The sequence below is a fragment of the Aulostomus chinensis genome, chromosome 21 (genome assembly GCF_037954235.1).
Source record: "Aulostomus chinensis isolate RoL2024-O1b breed Wild chromosome 21, RoL_Achi_v1.0, whole genome shotgun sequence".
In the NCBI taxonomy this organism is placed as follows: Eukaryota; Metazoa; Chordata; class Actinopteri; order Syngnathiformes; family Aulostomidae; genus Aulostomus; species Aulostomus chinensis.
In genome coordinates this window covers 12,044,328-12,068,290 of record NC_141340.1, presented here as the reverse complement: position 1 = coordinate 12,068,290, position 23,963 = coordinate 12,044,328, and the positions used below count along the sequence as shown (strand labels likewise).

The 23,963-nt window shown below is 43.3% G+C and overlaps 3 protein-coding genes across 14 annotated transcripts in view; 2 read left to right on the top strand and 1 right to left on the bottom strand.

Moving 5' to 3' along the window:
• The window catches only part of mllt10 (MLLT10 histone lysine methyltransferase DOT1L cofactor), a 45,275-nt gene extending 34,463 nt beyond the window's left edge, over positions 1-10,812 (bottom strand). For all 6 annotated transcript variants that reach the window (XM_086190790.1, XM_086190791.1, XM_086190792.1 and 3 more), the window contains exons 1-5: positions 10,433-10,812; positions 5,435-5,514; positions 3,094-3,148; positions 461-570; positions 240-343 (exon numbers count right to left, since the gene is read on the bottom strand). In XM_086190790.1, coding sequence (XP_086046916.1) covers positions 240-343; positions 461-570; positions 3,094-3,148; positions 5,435-5,514; positions 10,433-10,595 — 512 coding nt within the window. In that variant the 5' untranslated portion in view covers positions 10,596-10,812. The remainder of the gene's footprint in view (positions 1-239; positions 344-460; positions 571-3,093; positions 3,149-5,434; positions 5,515-10,432) is intronic.
• Positions 10,351-23,963, top strand: part of pkd1l1 (polycystin 1 like 1, transient receptor potential channel interacting) — a 46,345-nt gene continuing 32,732 nt past the window's right edge. For all 7 annotated transcript variants that reach the window (XM_086190788.1, XM_086190787.1, XM_086190785.1 and 4 more), the window contains exon 1: positions 10,351-10,998. The gene's annotated coding sequence lies outside the window, so the exon portion shown is untranslated. The remainder of the gene's footprint in view (positions 10,999-23,963) is intronic.
• Positions 19,157-22,815, top strand: skida1 (SKI/DACH domain containing 1). Its single transcript, XM_086191420.1, has one exon. It carries the CDS (start codon positions 19,459-19,461, stop codon positions 21,847-21,849), a length of 2,391 nt encoding a protein of 796 aa, XP_086047546.1. The 5' UTR covers positions 19,157-19,458; the 3' UTR covers positions 21,850-22,815.

Genomic DNA, 23,963 nt, shown 5'->3' with positions numbered 1-23,963 from the left:
TACACAGTATGAGTGTAGTGTATCTCAGGTCTGTATGATTTCTGAATATACAATAGAAAATTAGTTTTAAATATTTTTTAAAAACAGGAAATATGACAATCTTGAAGAATGTCAATGGTTTTGTTGTTACAACCCTCAGCTCTAGACTATATAATATCTATGAAACTGTACTTGAGTCCAAGCAAACAATAGAAGACACAATCTTCCAGTGAGCTTAATGTGATGTGAACAAGTCTCACCATGTGACATGGAAGGCCTGCCTGCAGCCGTGTTTGTTGCAGGTCATACATGCTCCAGTGGCTGCTTTACTCTCTCGGCCCTGGTCCTCACAGATATAACATGTCTAAAACACACACACACACACACACACACACACACACACACACGCACGCACGAATTTAGACACGGACGATTCTTCATATTCCTGCATGTCTGAACATCTAGATGTGTCGTTTCCTACCTTATTATAGCGCTCGTGAGGAACAGACTGAAGTACTATGGGTTCCATAGTAGAGACATTTGCAAACTCTACCTCGGGGATGTAGAGGGCACAAACCACGTGGGCCCAGCCTGAAACGACAGAAAACACACATCAGCCTTAGACACACAACACAGGCTTAGAAAACCAACATAAGAGCGAGTCATGGCTGGTGGCCACATTTCACTCTAACATTCAATATAAATGAACAGGCCTTAAAAACTTGATTGTTTCTCTGCTGTTCTCGTGAAAGGAATTATGTTTTCATATTTCTCATTAATATCTCACAGCTAAGAACCAGAGTAGAGTTTTTAATGTATTCAGAACCAAGCTGTCTCAAGCACTGGAAAATTATGATCTAACAACAAAGAGGAAGTTTGAAAGTCTTGATAAATGTCAAAATTGTTCATGATGATACGGTGTCTCCATGAAGGGATGGATTGGTCAGCAACAGTATACAAGTCGGCTGCAGTGACCAAATAATGCTCAGTTGGTACTAAGGGGTCCAACATATCCAGCACAGCCTCAGACCACCACCAGCAATCTCAATAATTGACAGAAGCCATGACAAATCCATGCAAGCACTCAATTCTGACGACGCCTTCCGAGATGTTGCAACAGAAAGCGAGACTCAAAATCAACGCTTCCCATCTCTTCTGCGTGCCTTGCTTGAAGCTACTGGTATGTTTTTGTTTTTTACCAGCTTAAACCAGTCTGGCCATTCTTCTTTGAACTCTGCCATGAAAACTTTATTATTAACTCATATGTGGCTCGTTGGCAATATGACTGCGCAAACCCAAAATAGACCATAATTAAAAGCAATTGTTTTAGGACAACAATCAACAATTCAAACACAACCCCATATGGTCCAGAGTCATCATTAATATGCTGCACGGTATGTTTAAGATGTGAAAAATAAACATACAATCTTTTAAATGAGGACTCTTAAATGTTTTATTATATAAAGTGGTAATTAATCTATTTAACTACCACTTTATAAGGCTGTTTATTGAGCTATTTAAAACACACACACACACACACACACACACACACACACACACACAGCTGCCTGTCAGTGAAGACAAACTGGGGGCGTAGAATGATACCGGGGCATGGCAGAGTGGCAGCAGAATTGACGACAACTGAGGAGGAGCTGAAGGAGGTGAACGGGAGGTCAAATGGAGGTGGGAGTCTCCTGCCATGCTGGAGGTGTCTGTTTTTCCCCCACAGAGGAAACAAAAACAGGCTTAAACTTACAGTTGAACCCCTGACCTGCCTTTGACCTGGTGAGCGGGACAGGGGGAGCAGGGCAGAGGGCGGGACACGGTGAAGGCAGCGGGTGTGAAATGGGGGGCATGTTGTTGTTTTGAAGTCCCTCCAAGAATCTGGAAGAGGCCTATAAAACAGGACTATAAAAGTGGCACAGCTTTCCGCCTCAGCGTAACAATTCACACCGTTAACCCCGGAAAAACAAAGCATCTCTTTATGAACATGAGAATTTATCAGAGTTCAGAGTTCAGTGTCAGACCAGTGAACTTTTGCTTCTACATACGTGGTGCGTCACAATTTCAAATACACTTCGAAAGAGATAAAAATAAAAAAGTTGAAAAAAAATAGAAAAAGGCTGCCAGTTTTAGGTGATGGCTTCATGGGCTTCTGAGGTAAATCCTATCAAAACCATGATACCACAAACAGATCTTTTTCTTTAAACATGGCTGACTTTAGTACAATGTGGCCTTTGTTGTGGGCAATGAACCACACGTACAGTGAAACCACAAAAGTGTAATTCAGTGAGTATGAGTATGCTACATCTGAAGTACTTCACTTGCGTGCCCTGAACCTGTTGCTGGTATTCTGCTGGTATATGTTTCCATCAATGACAGTGTGAGAGATTCAAGATCTCTGTTTATTGAATTTGTTGCATAGTTTGTGCCAGCGTGAGCGGACAGACACCTGTAAGCTTCTTTTTCTTTTAAATAAAGACGCTGGGTTTGACAGACATTTCAGAGGAACTCAGGAGGAGAGAACCCAAATGTAGGGGAAAGAGAGGGTGAGAGAAAACTGGGAGGAAAAGAAAGAGTGTGAGAGAGAGAGAGAGAGAGAGAGAGAGGGGTCATGGGAAGGGTAAAATAAAAGAGAAAGTAGTAAAACGGTGTGTGTTAGTGTTGTCCTGATGCCTCCCTGCAGGCCTGGACACAATCCCACAGCTGTGCCTCTCTGACTGATTCAGCACACACACACACACACACACACACACACACACACACACACACACACAGAATATTTACAGTCTCTACCAAGCTGACCTCCCAATGAACCCAGCAAGGAGACTCCTCACAGGCCATGCACTATACCCATCCTGGCCCGCCCCCTCATAAACATACAAACACACACACACACACACACACACACACACACACACACACACTTACTCACTCATAAAACATGGACTGCAAAGGAAGATACAGAGAGGCAGCACGCACACACGCACATACACATACACACAACAAACAGCAACATAACTCTCCCAGCACGCTCACACCCGTTAAACTTGCCGGTGACATGCAATTAATGAAGAAGGGGATGAGCGTGTGTAGCGCTAGGAGGGACCCTACCTCCGTTGTCTGTCCTCTTCAGGGCTCCATCTTTGTGTGGACACAGCTCACATCTCTGGGAAATAAAACACCTGGTCAGAAACAACCTGGCCAGCCTGAACTATTTATATCCAGGTAAACATACATGAGAGGTTGCCGCCATGGGCACGAGGCTAGAAACTCCCTCACTGTCTGACATCGATGAGTAATTTCACTGCTGTCAGCCTGGGCGATCTCCACTCTTGCTCCATTCATAAATAAAATGGTGTCCTTCATTCTCTCTCTCTCGACCACTCTTCGCAACAACACTTTTCTGTTTCATGTCGAAGTTCACACCTGACCGACAAGAACGCCAGGGTATGTCCACTGCACATTCCATCAAGTAAATGTTTCTAAACAGCGCTTCAAATACATCTACTGGCAATTGAACTGTGCTTTACAATTAATTCATGCACTTTGGTCAACCTCTGCAAAACATATAAAAAACACACAGCAAACACAGAAGGACAGAAGTAGACCTGATGATTTTCTCATGGGTAAAACATCTGATTGTAATCTCTAGACACTTTTTAAGGCATCTTGATGTTTTTATCAATAATAACAACAATTGTGATGAAAAAGAAAATCATCAGAGATAGAGGGAAATTGTTGATAATTAGTCGTGTGCATTTATCACTCCTCATGTGTCACTGAGGGAACCTGATGAAGCCACAGGAGAAACATGTTGCGCGCTCAAAATCAAGTCACAGTGAAGCGTGCAGTGGTTAATGAATGAAAAACTTTTATTCTCTTCATAATATGAGAATGCTGTACAAAAAAAACCCAAAATTAAATATTTGACTGTCGGCAAACAACTTTATAGACAGACTCCATCAGACACATTTCATTATTTAACTACATTGTCAAGAGCCTACACACTGACATGGTTACAAACAGCTATAATTCATCATGTACTTTAAAAAAGCTTTGCTGGAGAAGTTTTCCCTTGTGCTCTCTCTCTCTCTCTCTCTCTCTCTCATGCACACACACACACACACGCAAGTAAGCAGGTCAAAGCTAACACCTGTATCAACAACTACATTAAGTAAATCTTGCCCTGTCGACATCTAGACAGGTCTTTATGGCTTTGTCAAGGTCATATTAAGTTGAAACTCAGCAAGCCCGACCAGCTTGGACCTCCATACAGAAGACACATGGACACTCATTTACCCGATCAAGTCTAGACGGAAAACTCCCAGGACATTTGCCATCTAAAGTGTGCAGGATGTCAAGGTTGTGCAAATTCAAAAATACAGGTTGTATTTTGCATTTCTACTCCCTCAATAACCAGTTAGTTTGGCTCCTCAATGCTCAAAAATCTAGAGGGCCACCAAATCACCAACACAAGCCAGCGTAGAACAGACATCTAAACATAACTTTCCCATGCAGGATAAAAAAAACAAAACAAAACAAAAAAAAAAACATCAACACCCACAGGGTTCTCAAAGTTAATTTTAAGATCTTTTCTTACCGCACAGAATGAAATTTAATGCTAACCTCACAGACATACTGGTGAAAGAATGATGATATAACAGAAAATCAATGTGGCTTTTCAGCCCTAAATATAATTATCTACTCAGTACCTGTATCTGAGCTTTCACAGCATGGGTGCAAAAAAGAAAAGAAAAGAAAAGAAAAGAAGTGGTACTTATGTTTACTTCAGGTACGCAGCTTTCTGATCCATACGCTCAACCCAGTAAAGTTTCCCCGGAGCTCAATCCAACTGAACACTTGAGGATATTCAACTACAAAATTTCAGGTACTGAGTGACATCCTTAAATGCCATAATTACTTCCTACAATAGTCTCCTGTTCGTAATATTATGACATTTTATTAGCAGGATAAAGAACTCCGTATCTGTTTTTTTTTTTTTTTAATATTCCATAACTTCACTCTTACTTTGTAGTACAATCTAATTCTTTTCTCCAAGCTAAGTGTTGGAGTATAAACAGCATGAGACCTCTGATTTAGTCCATATGTGCAATCGCCTGGTTTGAATAACTTCTCCTTAGTTAAATTCAATTTGGTTGCGATTTCCTCCTTTCTGCATGCAAGTTGAAAACATTTCCAAATGACACGCTAATGAATATAAAAAGAACTTTAAGATGCAGCATGTTTAAGGGACGACTGGACATCCTGCTGGTGTGATACAGCATTATCAAGTACTTCAGAGATTTCCAAATGCCTAAATAAACCGCAATATCGTATGTAGACCATTATTTTTGTTCTATGCCCTTCTAACACTGATAAAATCTTTCTGTTTACTTTTTTTTTAGACTGTCTGTTTTTACTCATAAATGATGAACAGATAGATGTGACTCACCACACGGGCTGCTCGCTCCTGAGATTCACACTTTCGGCAGAACCATGGACCAGTGGGCACCTGCACGATGCCATAACAGGCTGCAGAGAGAGGGTAGAGTCAGTCAGAAGGCTGCCTTTTGCACGGAATCAAAGCGATAATATTAACCATTCTGACACCCATCAAACATGACCAAGACTCATTACATCTTTACACGGTATAGCTTTTGATATGACAGGAATCAAACGTGTGACTGGACACGTTCAAAGGCAGAACTGTACAGCGTTCTGATCTTACAGATTGATCATGCTGCAGTGGCTTCTCATTTAAAGCACACGGGACGATGACAGCAGCATTGGTAATGCTAAACTGTCAATCTTTCTCACATCAAAATCTATCTGATCTATCTACAAAAGAAAGCTGTAGTGTCGTTTCAGAGCGGGATGGTATAAAACACTCAACGACAAGCAGAAGATATAGTAATATTATTATCATACAGTGAGTAAAAGACGTCTTATTTTACTCTGTCACAACAGATATATGATTAAAGCTAAAATAGCTGAAATTCTTCAGCCTTCCTCATTTACATTCTTATCATTTCTTCCAGTGTCAGAGTGGAATGGTATGAAAACACTCAACAACAAGCAGAAGCAGAAACTCTGAATATCAAGAATCAAATGCTCATTGTGATCTTGTGCTTTCGTGTTGTCGTCCTATCAGTGGCATAAACATACATTAAAATGACAAAACGGTTCATCGCCATTATTTCTGGGACCATTTCTAGTCCAGCATAAGCAGTTGCTGTGACGTGCCTATGGTGTGGTTGTGCCAGCTGTGTCCATATTTTGTTTCTTACTCCAGAACTTGAACAAGACACATCAACTACACACAGACACAGTTCAGAAGTGGCACTGACATGCATCTTGAGTGACCCATCACAACTGGACTGCTCAAAGTCCACGAGGTCACCCCTGCTATTGCAATGTGTCTCACTGAGATCCATTAGTTCCTGATAATGGATGCCTCATCTGAAAGTATTCCATCCATCCATCCATCCATTTTCCACCGCTTATCCTGTTAAAGGTCGCGGGGGGGGGGGGGGGGGGCTGGAGCCTATCCCAGCTGCCTTTGGACGAGAGGCGGTGTTCACCCTGGACAGGTCTCTAGTCCATCACAGGGCCAACACATAGAGACAGACAACCATTCACACTCACAGTCACACCTACAGTCAATTTAGAGTATCAATCAGCCTCGTCCCCTCTTGATGTCTTTGGACTGTGGGAGGAAGCTGGAGTACCAGAGAGAACCCACACAGGAACAGGGAGAACATGGAGACTCCACACAGAAAGATCCTGTGCTGGAGCCGGGGCTCAAACCCAGAACCTTAAAGCTGTGAGGCGACAGTGCTGACCACTGCACCACCGTGCTGCCCTGCAAGTATTCCTTCAAACTGACTACCGGTATTATAAAAATAATTTGAGCTTCCATAAACACCTTGTAGAAAACATGTTCTTCAGCTTTTGTGATCCTCATGTTAGAATCCCTACGCTACTCTACTCGTAACCCAACGTCGTGGATGCCTCCAGGTCTAAATTGCAATACAAGCTGTGTTATTCTAAATGCATCAGCAGCACTACCCTAAATAGCCTACCTCTACACATTTTCAGATTATCTCTGATCTGACCAGAGCCCATAATCCAAATCCAAAACAGCAATAATCCAAAACACCCAAAGGTCACCGAGTTCAAATGAAGAAACTGGTGACAAGACGTGCCACAGCGAAAGAAAAATGTTCAGAAAAAAGCTTTTGTGCACATACTGATATCTGATTCAATTAGTTAGGACTGCTTTAAAGCTTGCTGTCATGCTAGCTGATCCCAAGTCCAGCATGTGATCTTTCTGTAGTTATTTTAAGCTTTTCTTCAAGACTTCAAGACACAGGAGGCATGTTTTTAATGTAATAATGTATAAAATACAGTTAGAAGTCTTTGCCTAGACAAGAATTTGTCATGTCATTGTTCTTGTGCTGCTTTGGATATATTTGAACACTATTTGCACGCATAAAGGAGGCTTTACGCAACAATTGCATCTGTTTATCTTGGGGGTGGATTTATCATTGTATGGGTCTTTGTATTTTCACTTCAGTTTTTTTGAAATGTAAAAATAAAATTCTCATTCTTCCTTTTAGCTGATTGTTCTTTATTGTTTAGTACTTAATAGCACCAAGGATAATAGCAGCAGTGAAGTATTACTTTCTTTGGATGAATGTTGATTTTTGTTGACTTGAGTTTTAAATCTAGATCACATACCTCTGCACGCTCTACATCATCTCAATATTACTAATATACGACATGTAATACAAACTTAAGTTGACAATTTAATGTCAGGATTTGAATCAAAAACATTTGGCGTGTGTTTTTGAGTGAGAATGGAACCAGATGAGCCAAGCAGTGAGTAAAAAGTAAATTCAACCCTTGAAAAGCAAAATGCTGCGCTGTCAACATTAATATATTATTATAGGCATTAGGCATGCAGTTCAACTTTTCACACGTTCCCAGTCTCAGTAACAATGATCTACATTGATACTAATTATTACCAGGCCCTTGGCAGTTGGAGCGCCATTGCTGCTGAAATTAATTAAATAAATACTTGTGTTCACAGTTACTGAGATCTGTTCATTAAGAAATATGCTGCAACAAATAAAAGTCTGTTGATGGATAAAATGCAGGAAGTCAAGCCCATTGGGATCTGTTATTCCACGCTAATATTGCACAGCTTGTCTGAGACCAATAAGTCACTAAAACAACAATTAATTTTGGCAGGTACTGGATGCTGAACAGATTTCACAGTCCCACACTTCGCACACTGGTTTGTTGTCCAAAACAGAGCACATAACAGATTACACTATTTGGTTAGAACAAGACCCGAGAGGAGACCATGCACAGAGGGAATATTGTACACAACGCTTAAAAGATGAATTTAACACTCACAGTACCCCAATAGATTGGTACTGGCTTCACGATAAAATTCACGACTGCAAGTATTACCATTTCACTGTGTAATCATCAATAAAACTATGTTTAATCGCTGGACATTTGGGTAAATCCAAAGTAACCAACAGTCTCCCAGATGCAGGATCAGCATTAAACACGTTTCAGTGAAAACATGGCGTATGGCAGTGGCAGCACTCCTGAGAGTTTATGATCCTCGACAGAATTCACAACGCTGCTGAGATATAAAAGAGAATGAATTCTAATATTTGCCTCCTTCCACTTCTGACATGTTCAGTCTTGAAGACAGCAGGCTCCCCCCACCTCACACAAGCTGCTGTAAGTTAGGAGTTTGGATCAGTAACTTTGTGGATCAGAGTCACAAGTCCTGTGACTACATTTACATGTTGCTGCTTCTCTGATGGGAGCCGCTGGTTTGGAATGATCTTTCAGTTGTAATGCCATCAAAACATCTGAGCATTAAAATGACAAAAAAAAAGATGTCAATGGTAAAAAAAAGTAGCATTTCCCTCGCCCTTGAATGCAGTGTTTTATTGTGACAAACTGGAAGCGTTTGGACGTCTCATTCGCGCAATAAAAAAAAACAGAACTGGGGTGTGGAAAACAAGCCTACTGTTTCTTTATAGATGTTATAAGCACTTGTCGCACTGCCAGTCTAAACTGCTGCATCAGTTCCAATAAAATTTTATCTGTAAGAGTGCTGAGTCTTCCCCTGCCTTTCTGCAGGAAATGCAGAAAGCAAGTTGGAACATTATGATGCCTCCTTAATGTGATTAATGAAGTATTATAGAATTTGGCACAATTATGTAACTAAACAACATCATGTAGCTACTGTCACTGCCAAGCTGTATTTTCTGAAACTTTAAACCAGAGCCTGACTGATTAATACCCCTGTCAATAGTCCCCTATCTCACATGCATTGTACAGGCTGGAGCCTGGTCAGTAGTAACTGATGTGAACACTTTCTCTTAGTGCAGTGCTGCACTGATGCCCTTTTGAACAACACAAATTATTCAGTGTGAAACAGTAAAATAACAACAACAAACACATCTTTGCCACATGTATTTGAATAATTATTCTTAGCAAAAAAAATGTGCAATTGCACATATATTCTCTCTCTCATTAATAAATTTAACTTAAAAATATTAGCCAATTGATCAGTTATCAGAACTTAATACCTAATGTCAATAGCAGCATCAACCCCCAAATATCCCATATCATTCGTTCACTAGTATATACCAACACAGATAAACACATGGGAAAAATAACTCCTAATATAATGCAGCAACATTGTACTTAATCAATGTACTGAGAAGTTTGTGACAGTTTAACGGTTAGTAGATTATTTACAATTATGGTCCAATCGGACGCGGCTATTGTCAAATCTGACGACTGATTACGATGTTAACAGTGCAAACATGCTTAAATGAATCAGTGTGACTTCAGAATTGCTGACTCCTCCAAATGTTTTCAGTCTCTCGCAGCTCCGAGGCCGCATGGCCGGCTGCTCAGTTTGTAAACATACCACAACATCTCGATGAACTTGAGTGAACACTGACTTGGCAGCATTGTATCACGATTATGTATGACAATATAAAGGTAACAGTTGTCATAAAGGACAAACATTACACAGCTTTTGCTGTGTATAAGAGAAAAACACAACCCGCAAGTCATTATTTCTTATTTGCAGCTTTTCAAATTCTAATCCCTCGCCTTCACTACGTGTTACTCACAGGCATTTGGCATATTTCGACAAGGAGAGTTTGACAGTTCTCCAAATATTCAAGGAATAGCACGAATAGAAGCAATATATGGGTTTATACGGCGTAAGAGTCTTTAGCAAATATGCTAGGCTAGCTGCCAAACGGATCAATCCTGACCTCAGCCTGGCCTTAAAGAGGGCAGCCAGGCAAGCGGTGGAGGAGGCTCGATAACCTTGCAACAAGACAACGCTTGCTAGCCTGGGAGCTAACTGCTAACTCAGAGTCTAAGCGAGAGTACAGCTTACCTTGATGTACGGCAACGTTGCAGCCGTGTCCGTCACAGTACACAAGCGGGTTTTCTGCCCAGCCTCTCTCGTCTGAGCAAACACAGCAACCTCCAATCATCTCCTTCATGTTACTCGTCGAGAACTCGTCGTCCGCCGTCAGACAACGCTCGCCGGAGACCATCTACGAAGAAACCGTACATGCGGAGGAATACGACATATAGATAACCCAAAAACCTTCAGTCAAAACACCCCGAGTTCCTCCGCTACTTCGCTTTAGGTCCCACTCGGTCGAAATGTCATGTTTTAAACGTGTTTACGTCCCTACTTAACACGATATTTTTCACCAAAACATCCACTTCATGAATCGACGTTGAAGAGAAGAGGGAGGACTTTGCGAAGAAGCGGAAGTGCGTAGTGACGCTAGGCGCGTTTACGTATGAGCCCGCCTGACAGGAAGTAAAACGCGGATGTAATGGGGAGGGAAAAGTCCTACTTTGATTGTCTGAGGTGGCTGGAAAGTTTGTTACAGAAAACATCACTTCTGTGAGATGCTGATACTCGATCAACGGTGTTTCTACATGGAGGTAGGGACGGATGTGTTGCACGGTCAAAGGCCTGTTTAATTCAGCTGCTGGTTGATGCCGGATTTAAGGTTGTATGTGTTTGTTTGTTTGTTTGTATACAGATATTACCTCATTCTTGCCATGTTGAATGGAGTGGCGATGCTGTAAAGCTGAACTGTAAAGGGAATTTTGACATTTTCCGCTATTGCAAACAAATACCTGGTGTATCTTAACCTCAGAAATACATTGAAGTGCACAAACAAATACTTTCTATATTCATTTGACTTGTCTGTCTACATATTTGAATGAACAGTACATGAATACAGTTTGCAGTCGAACAATGACAAAGCTTTAGAAATATGTTGGCTGTTTATTGAAAAAGTTAGTTAAATTTGCAGCTGAAAGAGTAAATGGATTGATTATTTGATAGCTCAACAACTATCACCATTCTGTAAGTTATTTATAACAAATGATGGACATGAGCTTCACCAATGAGCTGTCACCGTAAGCTGGAATTCAGTGAGGTTGCAGCCCTCCTTTTGCTTGCATGAACATTGTGTTTACAAATAAATGGATATTAATTTAATGAAAAACAAATTACAATCCATGATAATTGAGTGTCCTCACTCCTACATAATATCTCTTTTGGCTTCGTTGGTTTATCCACGTGACACACATGAATGTAGATCTGCTTTTTTAGTGCATCTGTGAGGACTGTTTCCATTAGTAGCCTGTGTTTCCCTTGTAAGAAGCTTTTTTTTCCAGTGATCATTGTCGTGTTTGTATCGTCAACCAAGGTTTCTAGGTGTTTTATACAATGGAAACAATTAAAACGACACTGCAGCACTCAGGAAAATGCTAAAATAGCTTAATAGGATAAATTGAACGTCCATTATAGCACAATTTGCAGAGTCCAAAAGTATGAATAAGTTTTATTTACAGTTTTACAGCTTTAATGTTATTTCAAATTGAGTCAGGTCATAGCTCATTTTCTTGTCTTGCTTGTTACCAGTGTCATTCCAAATAGCTTAAATAACATGTTTCTCATAGTTGCATATCAGTGGTAGAAGAATGTGATGAGTATACAGTCAGTAGAATTCAGACTGCATTTTGAAAGGTTGATAATTGTAAAAATGAACACATTTTTATTTTTCAAAAAGAATTATGAAACTAACTGAAAAATCTCATCTCGGCCTACATATCACACCTGTCAATATGCTGCTTTGTTTTGACAGCATCCCCATACTGTTGCCAAGGATGCTGTTGAACACACACACACACACACACACGCACACACACGCACACGCACTATTCCAAGCACTCAGCTGCTGCTTGCATCACCGATTCCTCTGAGTGAGCTCCCGCTCTCGGTTTCCAGAGAAACGTAATGACTTGCCAATAATGCGCAAGAGCACACGAGCGTCCTCCGTGTAATATGGTGAGCGAGAGGTCCCTGGGAGTGCCTGCCCATTGTTTGCTTTAATTTCAAATTGCTCAAATGCTCCAGTCGACACTGGGCACTCCTCTAAAAGGGGTGTGGGGGGATGGGGAGCTGGGGAAAAGGGGGAGAGAAAAAAGTGAATTGTGTGTGGCAGGGGAAAACCTATTAGAGCCTGAGAGAACAAAGGGAGGCGAAGGAGGGGGCAGCAGTTGTGGAGGGGCCCATATAGCTCCTGAAACACTGAAAATTGCAAATGATTTTTTACAACTTGCACTTGATTAAGTCAAAATCTGCTCAAATCATGTATAATATTCCTCAGGTTGTCAGAGAGGAGCTGACAGCGGTAACGCTGGCTGCTGCTCCCAACAACTGCTGATGACCTCAGAGTGCATGTAGCACTGCGAGATTTTATTATAATCTAAAATATTCTATGAATATAACCAAACCCTCCTTTTACTTGCTATAAGTTCCACTGCAATTTTTCTCCTTGAATTTTTTTTTTTTTTTTTTTTTTTTTTACAATAACATTTTTTCATGTTTTTCTTTGTAGAGATTCAGGTGTGTGTGCACAGGAGTGAAATGAAAGAATTGGATACACAAATGCCAGACAAATTCTTACAATTCTAAATGCCAGAAATAATTCATAGAATTATCAAACCACCTGAGTTTTGTCATTGTGTGTGTGTGTGTGTGTGTGTGTGTGTGTGTGTGTGTGTGTGTGTTTCACAGGGAGAAATCCACAGAAAATTAAACCAATCTTGGGTGGAATGTTTTCACAGACTGACCTCTTAAATTTCAATGGTGACCAGCAACAACAGTTGCCACATGCTTGTTTTCAAATCACTGAATCAATGCCTAATCCATATTGTCATGGTTCTTTGATAATGTAAACTGTATGGCTGGTTATTATTTGCAAAAACAGTGGGTATGATTGGAAACACATTCAGTTGTTGTTGTTTTTTGAAATGCAACATAAAATTGATCTGACACAATGTAATTTAAGCTCTGTAACTTTCTTTTTCTATCCCATCCGATGTGTGTTGCATTCAGGTGGAGCCAAAATTAGTATTTGTACGTTATCAGTCTCTATTATATGTAGTGCTTTTAATAAATGCACCATAAAACCAAACTACACCAGACTTTTTCTCTCTATAAAGTCAACATATCCAGACTGAATCTACATGTCCTTCAACAATCTATGGTATTGTAATTGAATGTGTGTCATCAAGGTTTAAATGATTGCAACAGACCATATGGATCCCCATCTGTATTTTCATCTTAAGTCAGTAAACTAACTGATTATTTGTTTAAATTGTCTTTAGCTACTCTGCTGGGAATCTCCGTCTTTTTCATCTGCTGCTGAGTAATATTCACATTAGATATTGAAAACTTAAACACTGAAATATCAAATAAACCCAAGTCCCCCTGAGCTCTTATGTCTCTTCAGCAGCATTGGACTCGTGTCAGCGTGGTTGTCTCTCTGGTCCGAGAGTAGCAAGGGGGCCCAGGAAAAAAAAAAAATCCAACAGTCCCAACACGACGGGGTGAAAGGTGAAGAGAGCCCTCCCCCCACCACTGTCCGCACACACTTCAGGCTCAGATTGCATCTAAACTCAAGTCTTTCGGTGTGGTTGGGGGGTGGAGAGGAATTCATTGTTTTGGCGTGGAGGCAGTGGCTTTGTGTCACAAAATCGTATGCTCTTACAAGTGCCTTCGCCTCCTTGACCAAGTATCTCCATATAATTCAAAACACATGACAGGCCAGGCAACATACTTGGTTGGAGGATATATGTGTGTGTGTGTGTGTGTATGTATGTATGTGTATGTGTATATATATATATATATATATATAAAACAGAAAAATCACTACAAGGACAACACCTCATTAATATTCAATTGAAATGAATTTCCAAGTGTGTCCTTTGTGCAGATTTTGTGTGTGTGTGTGTGTGTGTGTGTGTGTGTGTGTATATGTATGTATATATATATATATATAAAACAGAAAAATCACTACAAGGACAACACCTCATTAATATTCAATTGAAATGAATTTCCAAGTGTGTCCTTTGTGCAGATTTTGTGTGTGTGTGTGTGTGTGTGTGTGTGTGTGTGTGTGTAGAGACTTTGCCGTATTACCCCCCCCACCTCACCCCATCCCTCCCATTAAATTCCGTCTTCCAGACTGATGTAGTGGCAACAAAAAGTAAGTAAAAGCTATGCAAGGCGAACTCTCGCGATATTTAAAACAAGTGATCACGGTGAACTCAGTTATGTTTCAGTTTTTCTTCATGCTCTCTTAACATGTAGATTATGATAAGGATCATGACGTATTTTCTGATTCAGATAAGTAGGGTCACCCAAAAGGTGGAAATGGGTCACTTCGGAGGAAGACGGTTTGCGTGTTTTTAATAGTAATTGATTACATTTGTCTTGAGGATGATGGCTGATGCTGCTCAGCCTGCACCACCACGGCGAACCCTCCTCCAAACCGCCGGACTTCACTCAGTCCTTGAAATATAAAGCTTGGAAGTGCCATTGAAGCTAATTGTCTCCCTTATGTAACAGCAGCCAAGCCAAACACAGCAGCACCTCCATGTCCGCCGCCGGACTCGTATGAGCGATATCTGGCCAGCTGAAACTACACTGCCAGCAGCTTGCGGGCAGTTCCAAGAAATCTCCACCGGGCTTGAGGTCTCTCTCACTCGGCCATTCGGTCTCCTCCCCTCCGGTGCCCGGCCAACATCAGGGACAGGGAAGGAGGATGAAGTGCCATGTGGCGTATGGTTCATCACAAATCTGCATAACAAAGAATCCTCGGTCCCAATTGGAAAATATCTATGCTGGTTTCATTCAGTTATTGTTGCAACTTTTTTTTTTTAATTGTTTAACCACTTTTTCTTAGATGGCCCCTAATTGGATACGCGAAATGAACGCTTTAAAGCGATAAGACGTTTTTATTATTTATTGATTTATTTATTTGATAAAAGTGGCTGTGACAGGTGTGTTTGGGGGAATTCTACTTGTTCATATTTTACATTTTGTGCTCTTAATTGTTTTAAATAATATATACATTTTATATACACATATATGAACACAAAAGCTACAAATAGGAATTCTGACAGAACCATTTTTTAACAATATTCGTGTGTGTCTTTCAGGTATCCATAGCACCACTGAATTTTTTAAGTTTGACAGTAGTGTATTTAATTGTAGATTGATACACTTTGTCCTTTCACATATCACATATCACATCCTTTGACCGGTTTGAAAAACACGATTCACAAGTAAGTAAAGATGGAACACGTGGTACGGGACGGCAAAAAAGAAAGCGGAACTATTAAAACGGCGACTGATTTTTGACCAAGTTTCTGTCTGAGTCGCTATTATCGTGTTTGCAGGACAATGATATCAATAGTGAACTGCTCGTCAGCTCGCACTGGTTTGACCTGCTTGTGACACCGTAGAAAACCAATAACACTGATGATGTCAGACTGAGACGTGAAGTTTCCAGAGTTGAGCGACAGCCTCACTGGAAGTTGTGCGGTCCACACCAAATTTCAAATTGGCACGAGGTTCTTATTTTCTCCGTGACACTCGACGGCAAACGCGTTTCAATTGGAAGTGTTTCGTGGGTGACACCTGCCCTTACTAACCTCACACGTGACTCACTGACGGCAACTTTCTAAATGATCTCGCGGTGGTTCAGTAAGGTTCTTGTTTCTTTATATATTAAATGTTAGTTGGGTGAACTTGTTCGAGACGCGTCGTCAGGAAAACGTTGGCGTTAAAGCAGCTTAACGCCAACTGGACTCCAACTTGCGTCAAAGTCTGCGAACTTTCTCGGGTTTTCTCATCAGTAACCACCGCAACGGGTCGCCTCCCGCCGCTGAACCGTGCAGCGACGTGCCGAGGACGTTTCCAAACCGAAATGTGTCACTTAGAAAGCGGTGCTCCTGTCTTAGGGACACTGCTATTCCACCAAGGCAAGACAGGTATGCGGGAGCTCCTGCGTGTCTCGGGCGGGCATGTTGGGCTCCCTGACTATGCAGCGAGTGCTGTGGGATCTTCAGTTATTCCCTCCGGACCCCGGAGATCTGCCCCTCGTCTGCCTTCACTCTGCTGCATCCGTGAACCTCCTCGTGCTCCGTGTGTTAACTCTTGTCACACACAATCAGCACGTGAAACGCGTGTTTTGCTGCAAGCAGAGAGGAAAGAGGCCACCGTACAATGAGGTCAGATGACCCAGAGGTGCGTGTGAGTTGGACTGGAGTTTAAACACGAAGTCAAGAAACAATATTTTATCCGTGGTCGCAGGGATGGAGCGTTCTCCCGCCGTGTGCTTCTGACCTCTGTCAGACGTGTTCTGCAGTTTGCCTCGAAGCTTTTCTGACAGAAAGATTTTTCTCAATACTTCTATTTTAACATTTCCCAATCTCTTTCTGACAGAGTGAAAACGAGCTTTCTGCCAGAATCCTTCAGGTCAACACCCCCCCCCCCCACACACACACACACACACACACGTATTCTTCAGAAACAAAGCCAGTCAGAGATTTTCCAGGATTGTAGCCTAACTTTTAATGAAACAATCATCACACACTTCTGCAGTCGTGCTTGTATATTTTTACATCATTGCAAAGCTTTCCTGCGTTTTCTACATTTGGCGTTTTCCGCGACTGTACGATCTGAAAGATTCTGTGTGTGGTTTTGCGGTTGTGCTCCTGTCAGATACGGACATTTAAGAGCGAGCCAGAGCGCCTGTACACAGCCCGCTGTCTGAGGTCACGTCGATGCTATTGAACATAGAACGCGGAGCCTGTAAATAAATAAATAGGTTTAACATTGTGGTGAGCACGTCTCGTCTTTACTGTGGCCCCCATCACACGCACGGCACCGCGCAGCCTGAGAGGAACCCGCCACAAGGGACTCGTGTGCAGTAAAAATAGACCGACAAAGACGGAGCATAACGCGGGGAGTACAGGATCTTCAGGGGCGAGAGACAATAGTCCACGTAGCTTTGTGGAGCTTCTCGTGACACACGCCATTAAATCTGTGTGTGCGTGCGTGCGCGCGCCCCCGTCTCGATCTTGTAATTTTTCCCCGCGCGCGCGTGTGTGTGTGTGTGTGTGTTTGCTTACGATGCGTGTGTTCGTGTTGGCTAAAAGTCATTAGCGTTGTCTATGTGTTGCGTTCATGTGTCGGTTAAAAGTCACGTCTCCCTCTGGTGCGCGTGCGTGCGTATTTGTGCGTGTGAGCGTACATTATACACACCTAAAATGATAAAGCCAAAGTTTATATATATATATATATATATATATATATATATATATATATATATATATATATAAGAGCTTTGATCAGTTTAATGAAATTGCTAATTAGTGCTTATAATATACAACATTCCCGCTTCTCAATTGTGAAAAGCTACTTCTTGATAACTGTCCGTAGTTATGATATAATAAAGATATTTTCTTGCTTTTCAACAGGCAGCAGCTTTAAACGGTGTAGAAAATCCGGTGGGGGGAAAAGCAACCCTGACTCTGCACTTGTAGCCTTTCCAGTCGCTCCTCTCCTGTTTACTGTCATCCATTATTAATCAAGATAACTCTAATAAATACGTGTTTCTGTTACGGTGTTTGTTTACATTTTACATTTGCGTGCGTCAATAGTTTTCTACATCCGGTACATTTTCAATTGTTACACACACTTGAAGAAATATAAAAACATATATGTGTGCGTGTGTGTGTGTGTATAACATGCTAGTAAATTTATTTTCAGTCAAGGCGGGTAAAGTGATTTAGCCCTGCGCTTTGTGGATGAATATATAAGCTAAATATGGAATTTCTAGCGCGATAAAATTCAAGCTTGAGCCAACAAAAGCAGATGAGTTCAGCATCAGAGCAGAAGGCTGAAAAGCAGCTCCGCACATAAAAAACCCTTTGTTTAAGCTGTCCTTTTCTAAACAGAAATCCATCCACGAGGTAACACGTTAAAAAGTATGTGTGTGTGTATATATATATATATATATATATATATATATATATATATATATATATATATATATATAATGATGATACTTTTTTGGGTGCGGAGTCATTTAGCAGCACACAATGACGGCACTGACCTACTCCTGCGTGCGTTTTGATGTTGGAGCGTGAGGGAATGGCAGAGTACATTCCAATCCCATCGTGACAATTTGCAGACTCATGCTTCCTTTCATATTTATATACACACACCGGAGATTTTCAGCAGCTCTTTATTCCAAATATGAACTGGCCATAATTACATTATTTACTCAAAAGAGTGGTTTAACAAATATAAACGGACGTGGGGAAGGTTGGGTGGGAGTGGATGGGATGGGATGGGATGGGATGGGGTGGGGGGGGGTGGAGTATCCATTTTTATTGCATCACCTGTCAGTGGCGTCCAATGGGCGTCGATTCCTCGAGCTTTACTTGATGAAGGTGTCTCCAGACGGGTGCACCTCCCCTCGCTTGTCATTTTATTTGTGGCTCACCCAGCCGCAAGAATAGCAGCTGCATTTTTAGCTCTTATTCTGTTTCTCTCTCTCTCTCTGTCTCTCTCTCTCTCGACTCCCTCCCCTCTACGCTCACAACTCTCTCTCTCTCTCTCTCTCTCTCTCTCTCTCTCTCTCTCTCTCTCTCTCTCTCTCTCTGACCGGCTATTTTACTCCTCTGGCTGAGGCAGTTGTGCACACCTTCCCCTCGCCCTGCTGCCGTCCAGAGGGGAGTGGAGCCGGCAGAGGCAGGTAGCAGCAGCGCCGGCTTGGTGGACGCATCCGTCTCATTCCTCCACCATGCCGGACTGGGTCGAGATGCGTCGAGTGGATGCAGCCGGCTCATTCCACCTATTAGACACCGGCAGCTCCATTTAAATCTGCATGTCAAAGTTTGCAATTTCATGACGCAGCAGCAGCAGCAGCAGTGAGGATGGCTTAAAGGTATGAGCAGGATGTCCTGTCCTGCCCTTTACTGGTAAATCCATACCGTGAGTGGATTAATACTTTGGGTGCTACATGAAACATGGGGGACCTGGAGTGTGGCTTTGAAGAAATGCAAGGAGTGAGATTGGGCTACCTGCTCATCAAAGGCAAGCAAATGTTTGCTTTGTCTCAGGTCTTCACCGAGCTGCTGAAGAACATCCCCCGGACCACCGTGCACAAGCGCATGGACCACCTGAATGTGAAGAAGCACCACTGCGACTTGGAGGAGCTGCGGAAGCTCAAAGCAATAAACTCTATAGCTTTCCACGCCGCTAAGTGCACGCTCATATCGCGGGAGGACGTGGAGGCTCTGTGTTTCTCCTGTAAAACCGAGCGAGTGTTGAAGTCCAACAAGAGGAAAGCGGCATGTTCCCCCGGGGAGGAGGACGTGTCCTCGGGACTCCTGCGTGCAAAAGCCGGGCTCTGGAAGGAGAAAGTTTGGTTCAGTTTGCACGGTGTACCGGAGTCTCTCACACTCAACAGCAAAGCAGACAGGAGGAGAGAGCTGACTCCCTGCCTTACCGACTCCAAACTACCTCAGTTTTACCACAAATCCCACGGGAGAGATTATCGTTCCGTGACAAAGTCCAGTCACAAACACTTTAGAAACTATGAAACTGCTAAAATACCAGGGAACCGCGTGACTCTGAGCCAAAGGCACTCGTTTTTCCGGAGCGCGGTGAGACGGCAGCCCGTGGTGCTTCAGTCCGCCATAGCTGCTCAGTCCAGGCTCTCGCGCTCATCCGGCGACCTACTTCACAAAAGGAAGAGGAGGCGCGAGGGGGGCGTCGGCAGGGACGGCGCGAGGCACTCCTGGAGCAGGAGCAGGCACGCGCACCATGTACCACCGGTACTGCTCGTGCAACCCAAATCAAGCGGGGCCGCTTTTGGCGCTTTCCACCTCAGCCCGGACTTCTACCTTGACCCCAGACCTCACCATCACCACCACCACCAGCATCACCATCATCATCATCACCACCACCACCACGAGCCGGGTTTCCCGGAGAGCTACAGCAGCGACACCGAGTCCAGCACCTACTCGGATCAAGATTCGGACTTTGGCTCCGGCCTTTCCAGCACCAGCAACTCCGGGAGCTCCGATGAGGAAGAGGAGGGTGTGGATGAAGATGACACGCAGTCGGAAAGCACCGAGGTCAGCTCTGATGAGGAGGAGAGCTCATCTCTTACCGACTCAAGCTCCGTTTCAAGTCGTGTTTCGGTACAGAGCATCCGGTTCAGGCGGGCCAGGGTCGGTTCTCTCCCCAAGACGCTCAACCCAGGGAGAGCACCTCTGGTCCTGCAGCCCACCTTTCACTACAACCACCTGCAAGGAAAACAACACGTTGCCTCGTCACACGCCGGGGAGAGTGGGCAGGGATGTGACTTCACGTGCAGTGACACCAAGGACCCCACTTTCAATTCCTCTGTTTTGGGGAGGGAGAGTTTTTTTGCTGAATCAAAAAAGGAAACGGTGTCTGATGATGATTTTAACAAGGAGCCCGTGGATGGCCTGTGTGCCCTTTCATCGGAACCCAACCGAGCCAAGGCCTTCCACAACTCGCGTAGGGCAACGGGTCATCCAACCAAAAGCCCACCGGGACTGGGAGCACATTGTGACCAGGACAAAGACACCAAGCTCCCCAGAGCCGGCGCGCTGCTGAGACTGCCCACTCCCCTGAAAAAAATCAAGGTCGAGGCTGAGGAGTCCTGTGTGACTGTCGCCCCCCACTCGGACAGCGGCAGGGCATCCAGGACGCCCCCCTTCAACCTCCACAAGCTGAAAGTGGAGGAAAGCTGTGATGAGTATGAATACCAGAGCCAGGCCTGCGCGCTCGCCTGTAAAGGCGATAAGACGGAGAGCAGAGTCGGCCACTATCCCAGCGGTGCTATCAAACATGGGGACTTTTTTAACAGCGGGGTTAAAACCTCCGAGAGGAGCCTCGATTTGGCCCCCGCGTCCCCTTGTGGGTCTCAGGAATTCAAAAGCACACCGGATACCCCGTGTACGGAGGAGGAGGGGGAGAACAGGAACAAAAACTGCAGAGCTCCGCCGGTGCTGGGGAAGAAATCCCGAGTTTCCAGAACGCAAACAAAACAAAACGTGCCCAGGGTCAACAAGGCTGCCTCTTCCTCTTCTTCTTCTCATCCCGCCGGCTGCGAGGAGGGATCCACGGAGGATTTACCGAGCAGACGCAAACGCAGCAATGCCAGCGCTATAGCATCGACTGCAAAAATGCCTTTCAGCCTGATGGCAAATTTCCCATTCCCGCCATCGCTGGTAGTTGGCAGCGACGGGGATTTGTGCCCTGCTTACTCCCTGAACTCGCTGAGGGGCCCCGGGCCTCCCCCTCCGTCTCACCCCGTGTGGAGTTGGCAGCCAGGCGGCCAGATTCTCCCTCCCCCACACGCCCAGAGGACGAGGAAATACTGAGCTGTTTTTATAGAAAAAAAGAAGGACTAATGGCAGACCGAGTCCTAACGTGAGCACATGGCCTCACAACTTTGCCTATTTTCCCCTTTTAACTGTAAATGGATTTACATTGTTTTGAAGTTTGGTGACCACAAAATATCCCCCATTTGGAGCCTCAGAAAACGCCCACAGGGAGGCCGGGAGGCACCGTGGATTTACGTTTAGAAAAGAAAAAAAACAACAACTTTCAAAAAAAAAATAAGCTGCGAGCCCTAAGCAATACGCTAAATTGTCAAGATTGTGTTTACTTATTTTCCGAACTCTTCTTTATAGCTCGACCTGTTGGATTGTATGTTGCCAGGGTTTCTCTGGTTGGTGCTTTGTCTGAAAGAGGAAAGGGATTAAAAAAGAGAGAGAGAGAGAGAGAGAGAGAGAGCATTCCTTGGGATGAGGCTAATCGAGCATGTTTGACTTGGTAAATCAAAAAAAGAGAAAAAAATCAGGGTTTCCCATTATGTGCCACTTGGTGTGTTTTCTATATCAAAGTATTTCTTTACGGTGCTGACCAGTTAGTTTTCAATGCAGAGGATGATTTAGTACCTATACACGCTCACAGTTAAGCCTTTATTACACTTGACAGGAAATGATTCCCGGTGGTTGTGTGTTGTTGTTGTTGTCATTGTTGTTGGATTGTTGTTGTTGTTGTTGTTTTGTTGGGTTTTTTTTTTTTTAAGTGATTGTGATCTGGTTTTCGATCTTCATTCTGCAGAGTACTGGTTTGCAAAATGTGTGCACAGACGCAGGTCCAGACACAACACAGGCCTTATGTACAGACAATCAATCAATCAAACAAACAAACAAACAAACAACCCTCAATCTTTATATGTCCCTCTTTTGGATACAGGACCCCCCCCCCCCCCCATAGTCTATACATACATAGGGAATCGCAGACATGAGGAGCTTTTGGTGGGCTAGAATTTATGAGTGTGAGTGTGTGAGTGTGAGTGTGTGAGTGTGAGTGAGTGAGTGAGTGTGTGTGTGTGTGTGTGTGTGTGTGTGTGTGTGTGTGTGTGTGTGTGTGTGTGTGTATGATGGAGGGGGGGCACCTCAACACCTTCACCCACTAACATTCAATACCACAAAGCATCGGAGATATGAGCTTGGGGGTCTTGTTTCAGCTTTATTCGGACAAATAAAATATGAGACTTTTAATTTGATTCATATTTGGATTGAAATTTTACGCTTTTTCTAATATTAATCAGGATTTTTATATAGTTTTGTTTGTTTTAAGATAAATTCAAATGTCAAAGTTCTTTACTTTTTTCTTTTTCTGTTTTGTTGTTGTTGTTTTGTTGCTATCAACCTTCAGATATCAGTGAATGTAATTTCCCTCCAGGCGTCAGCATACACACCTTTAACCGCCACTAAACACATGGAAAGCCAGTAGCTGAGCTTGCACCTATACGCGCGCGCATTTAAAGTAGTCCGGGACGCGCATTATTGGCAGGCTTTTTTTCCCCCTTCTTCTTCTTCTTCTTCTTCTTCTTCATCTTCTTCTTCTTCTTCTTTTTCTTCTTCTTCTTCTTTCTGTCCTCCACAAAGAGGGGGCCCGGTTTATGTGGAGCCAGATCACAACAAACCCAGAGCCCACTGGATGATGTCAGCCTGCTAGCAAGCGCAGCAAAGGTTGTCAGAGGATTGTATTTAAATTGTTTTAAACACACACACACACACACACACACACACACACACACACACACACACACACACACACACACACACACACACACACACACACACACTGCTTAAATCAACATATGGTAGATGTTAAGCCATATGATTAAAGCACCGCTCTGCAGCTATGAACCCCCCCCCCCCACCCCTTCCCAGGACACTCACAATGGGCCTTTTTTTTCCTGAAGCTGCTGCAGTGACAATTCAAACTTGAACTCATATTTCCAGCCCGTAAACTGGCTATTTTGTGAAGCTGCGGCAAGGGGGGGGGGGGGGGGGGGGGGTTGCACAGGGTTAAGAGAGTTGGGGGTGTGAGGGGGGTGGGGGTGTTGCAAGCTTTCAACCTTTAATCCGCATGTCAAAAGCATAGGCTGCACAGCATAGGAGGAAGAGGAATCGCC

Coding starts and splice junctions, on each gene's coding strand:
- skida1 (XM_086191420.1), top strand. CDS start 19,459: ATGGGGGACCTGGAGTGTGGCTTTGAAGAAATGCAAGGAGTGAGATTG.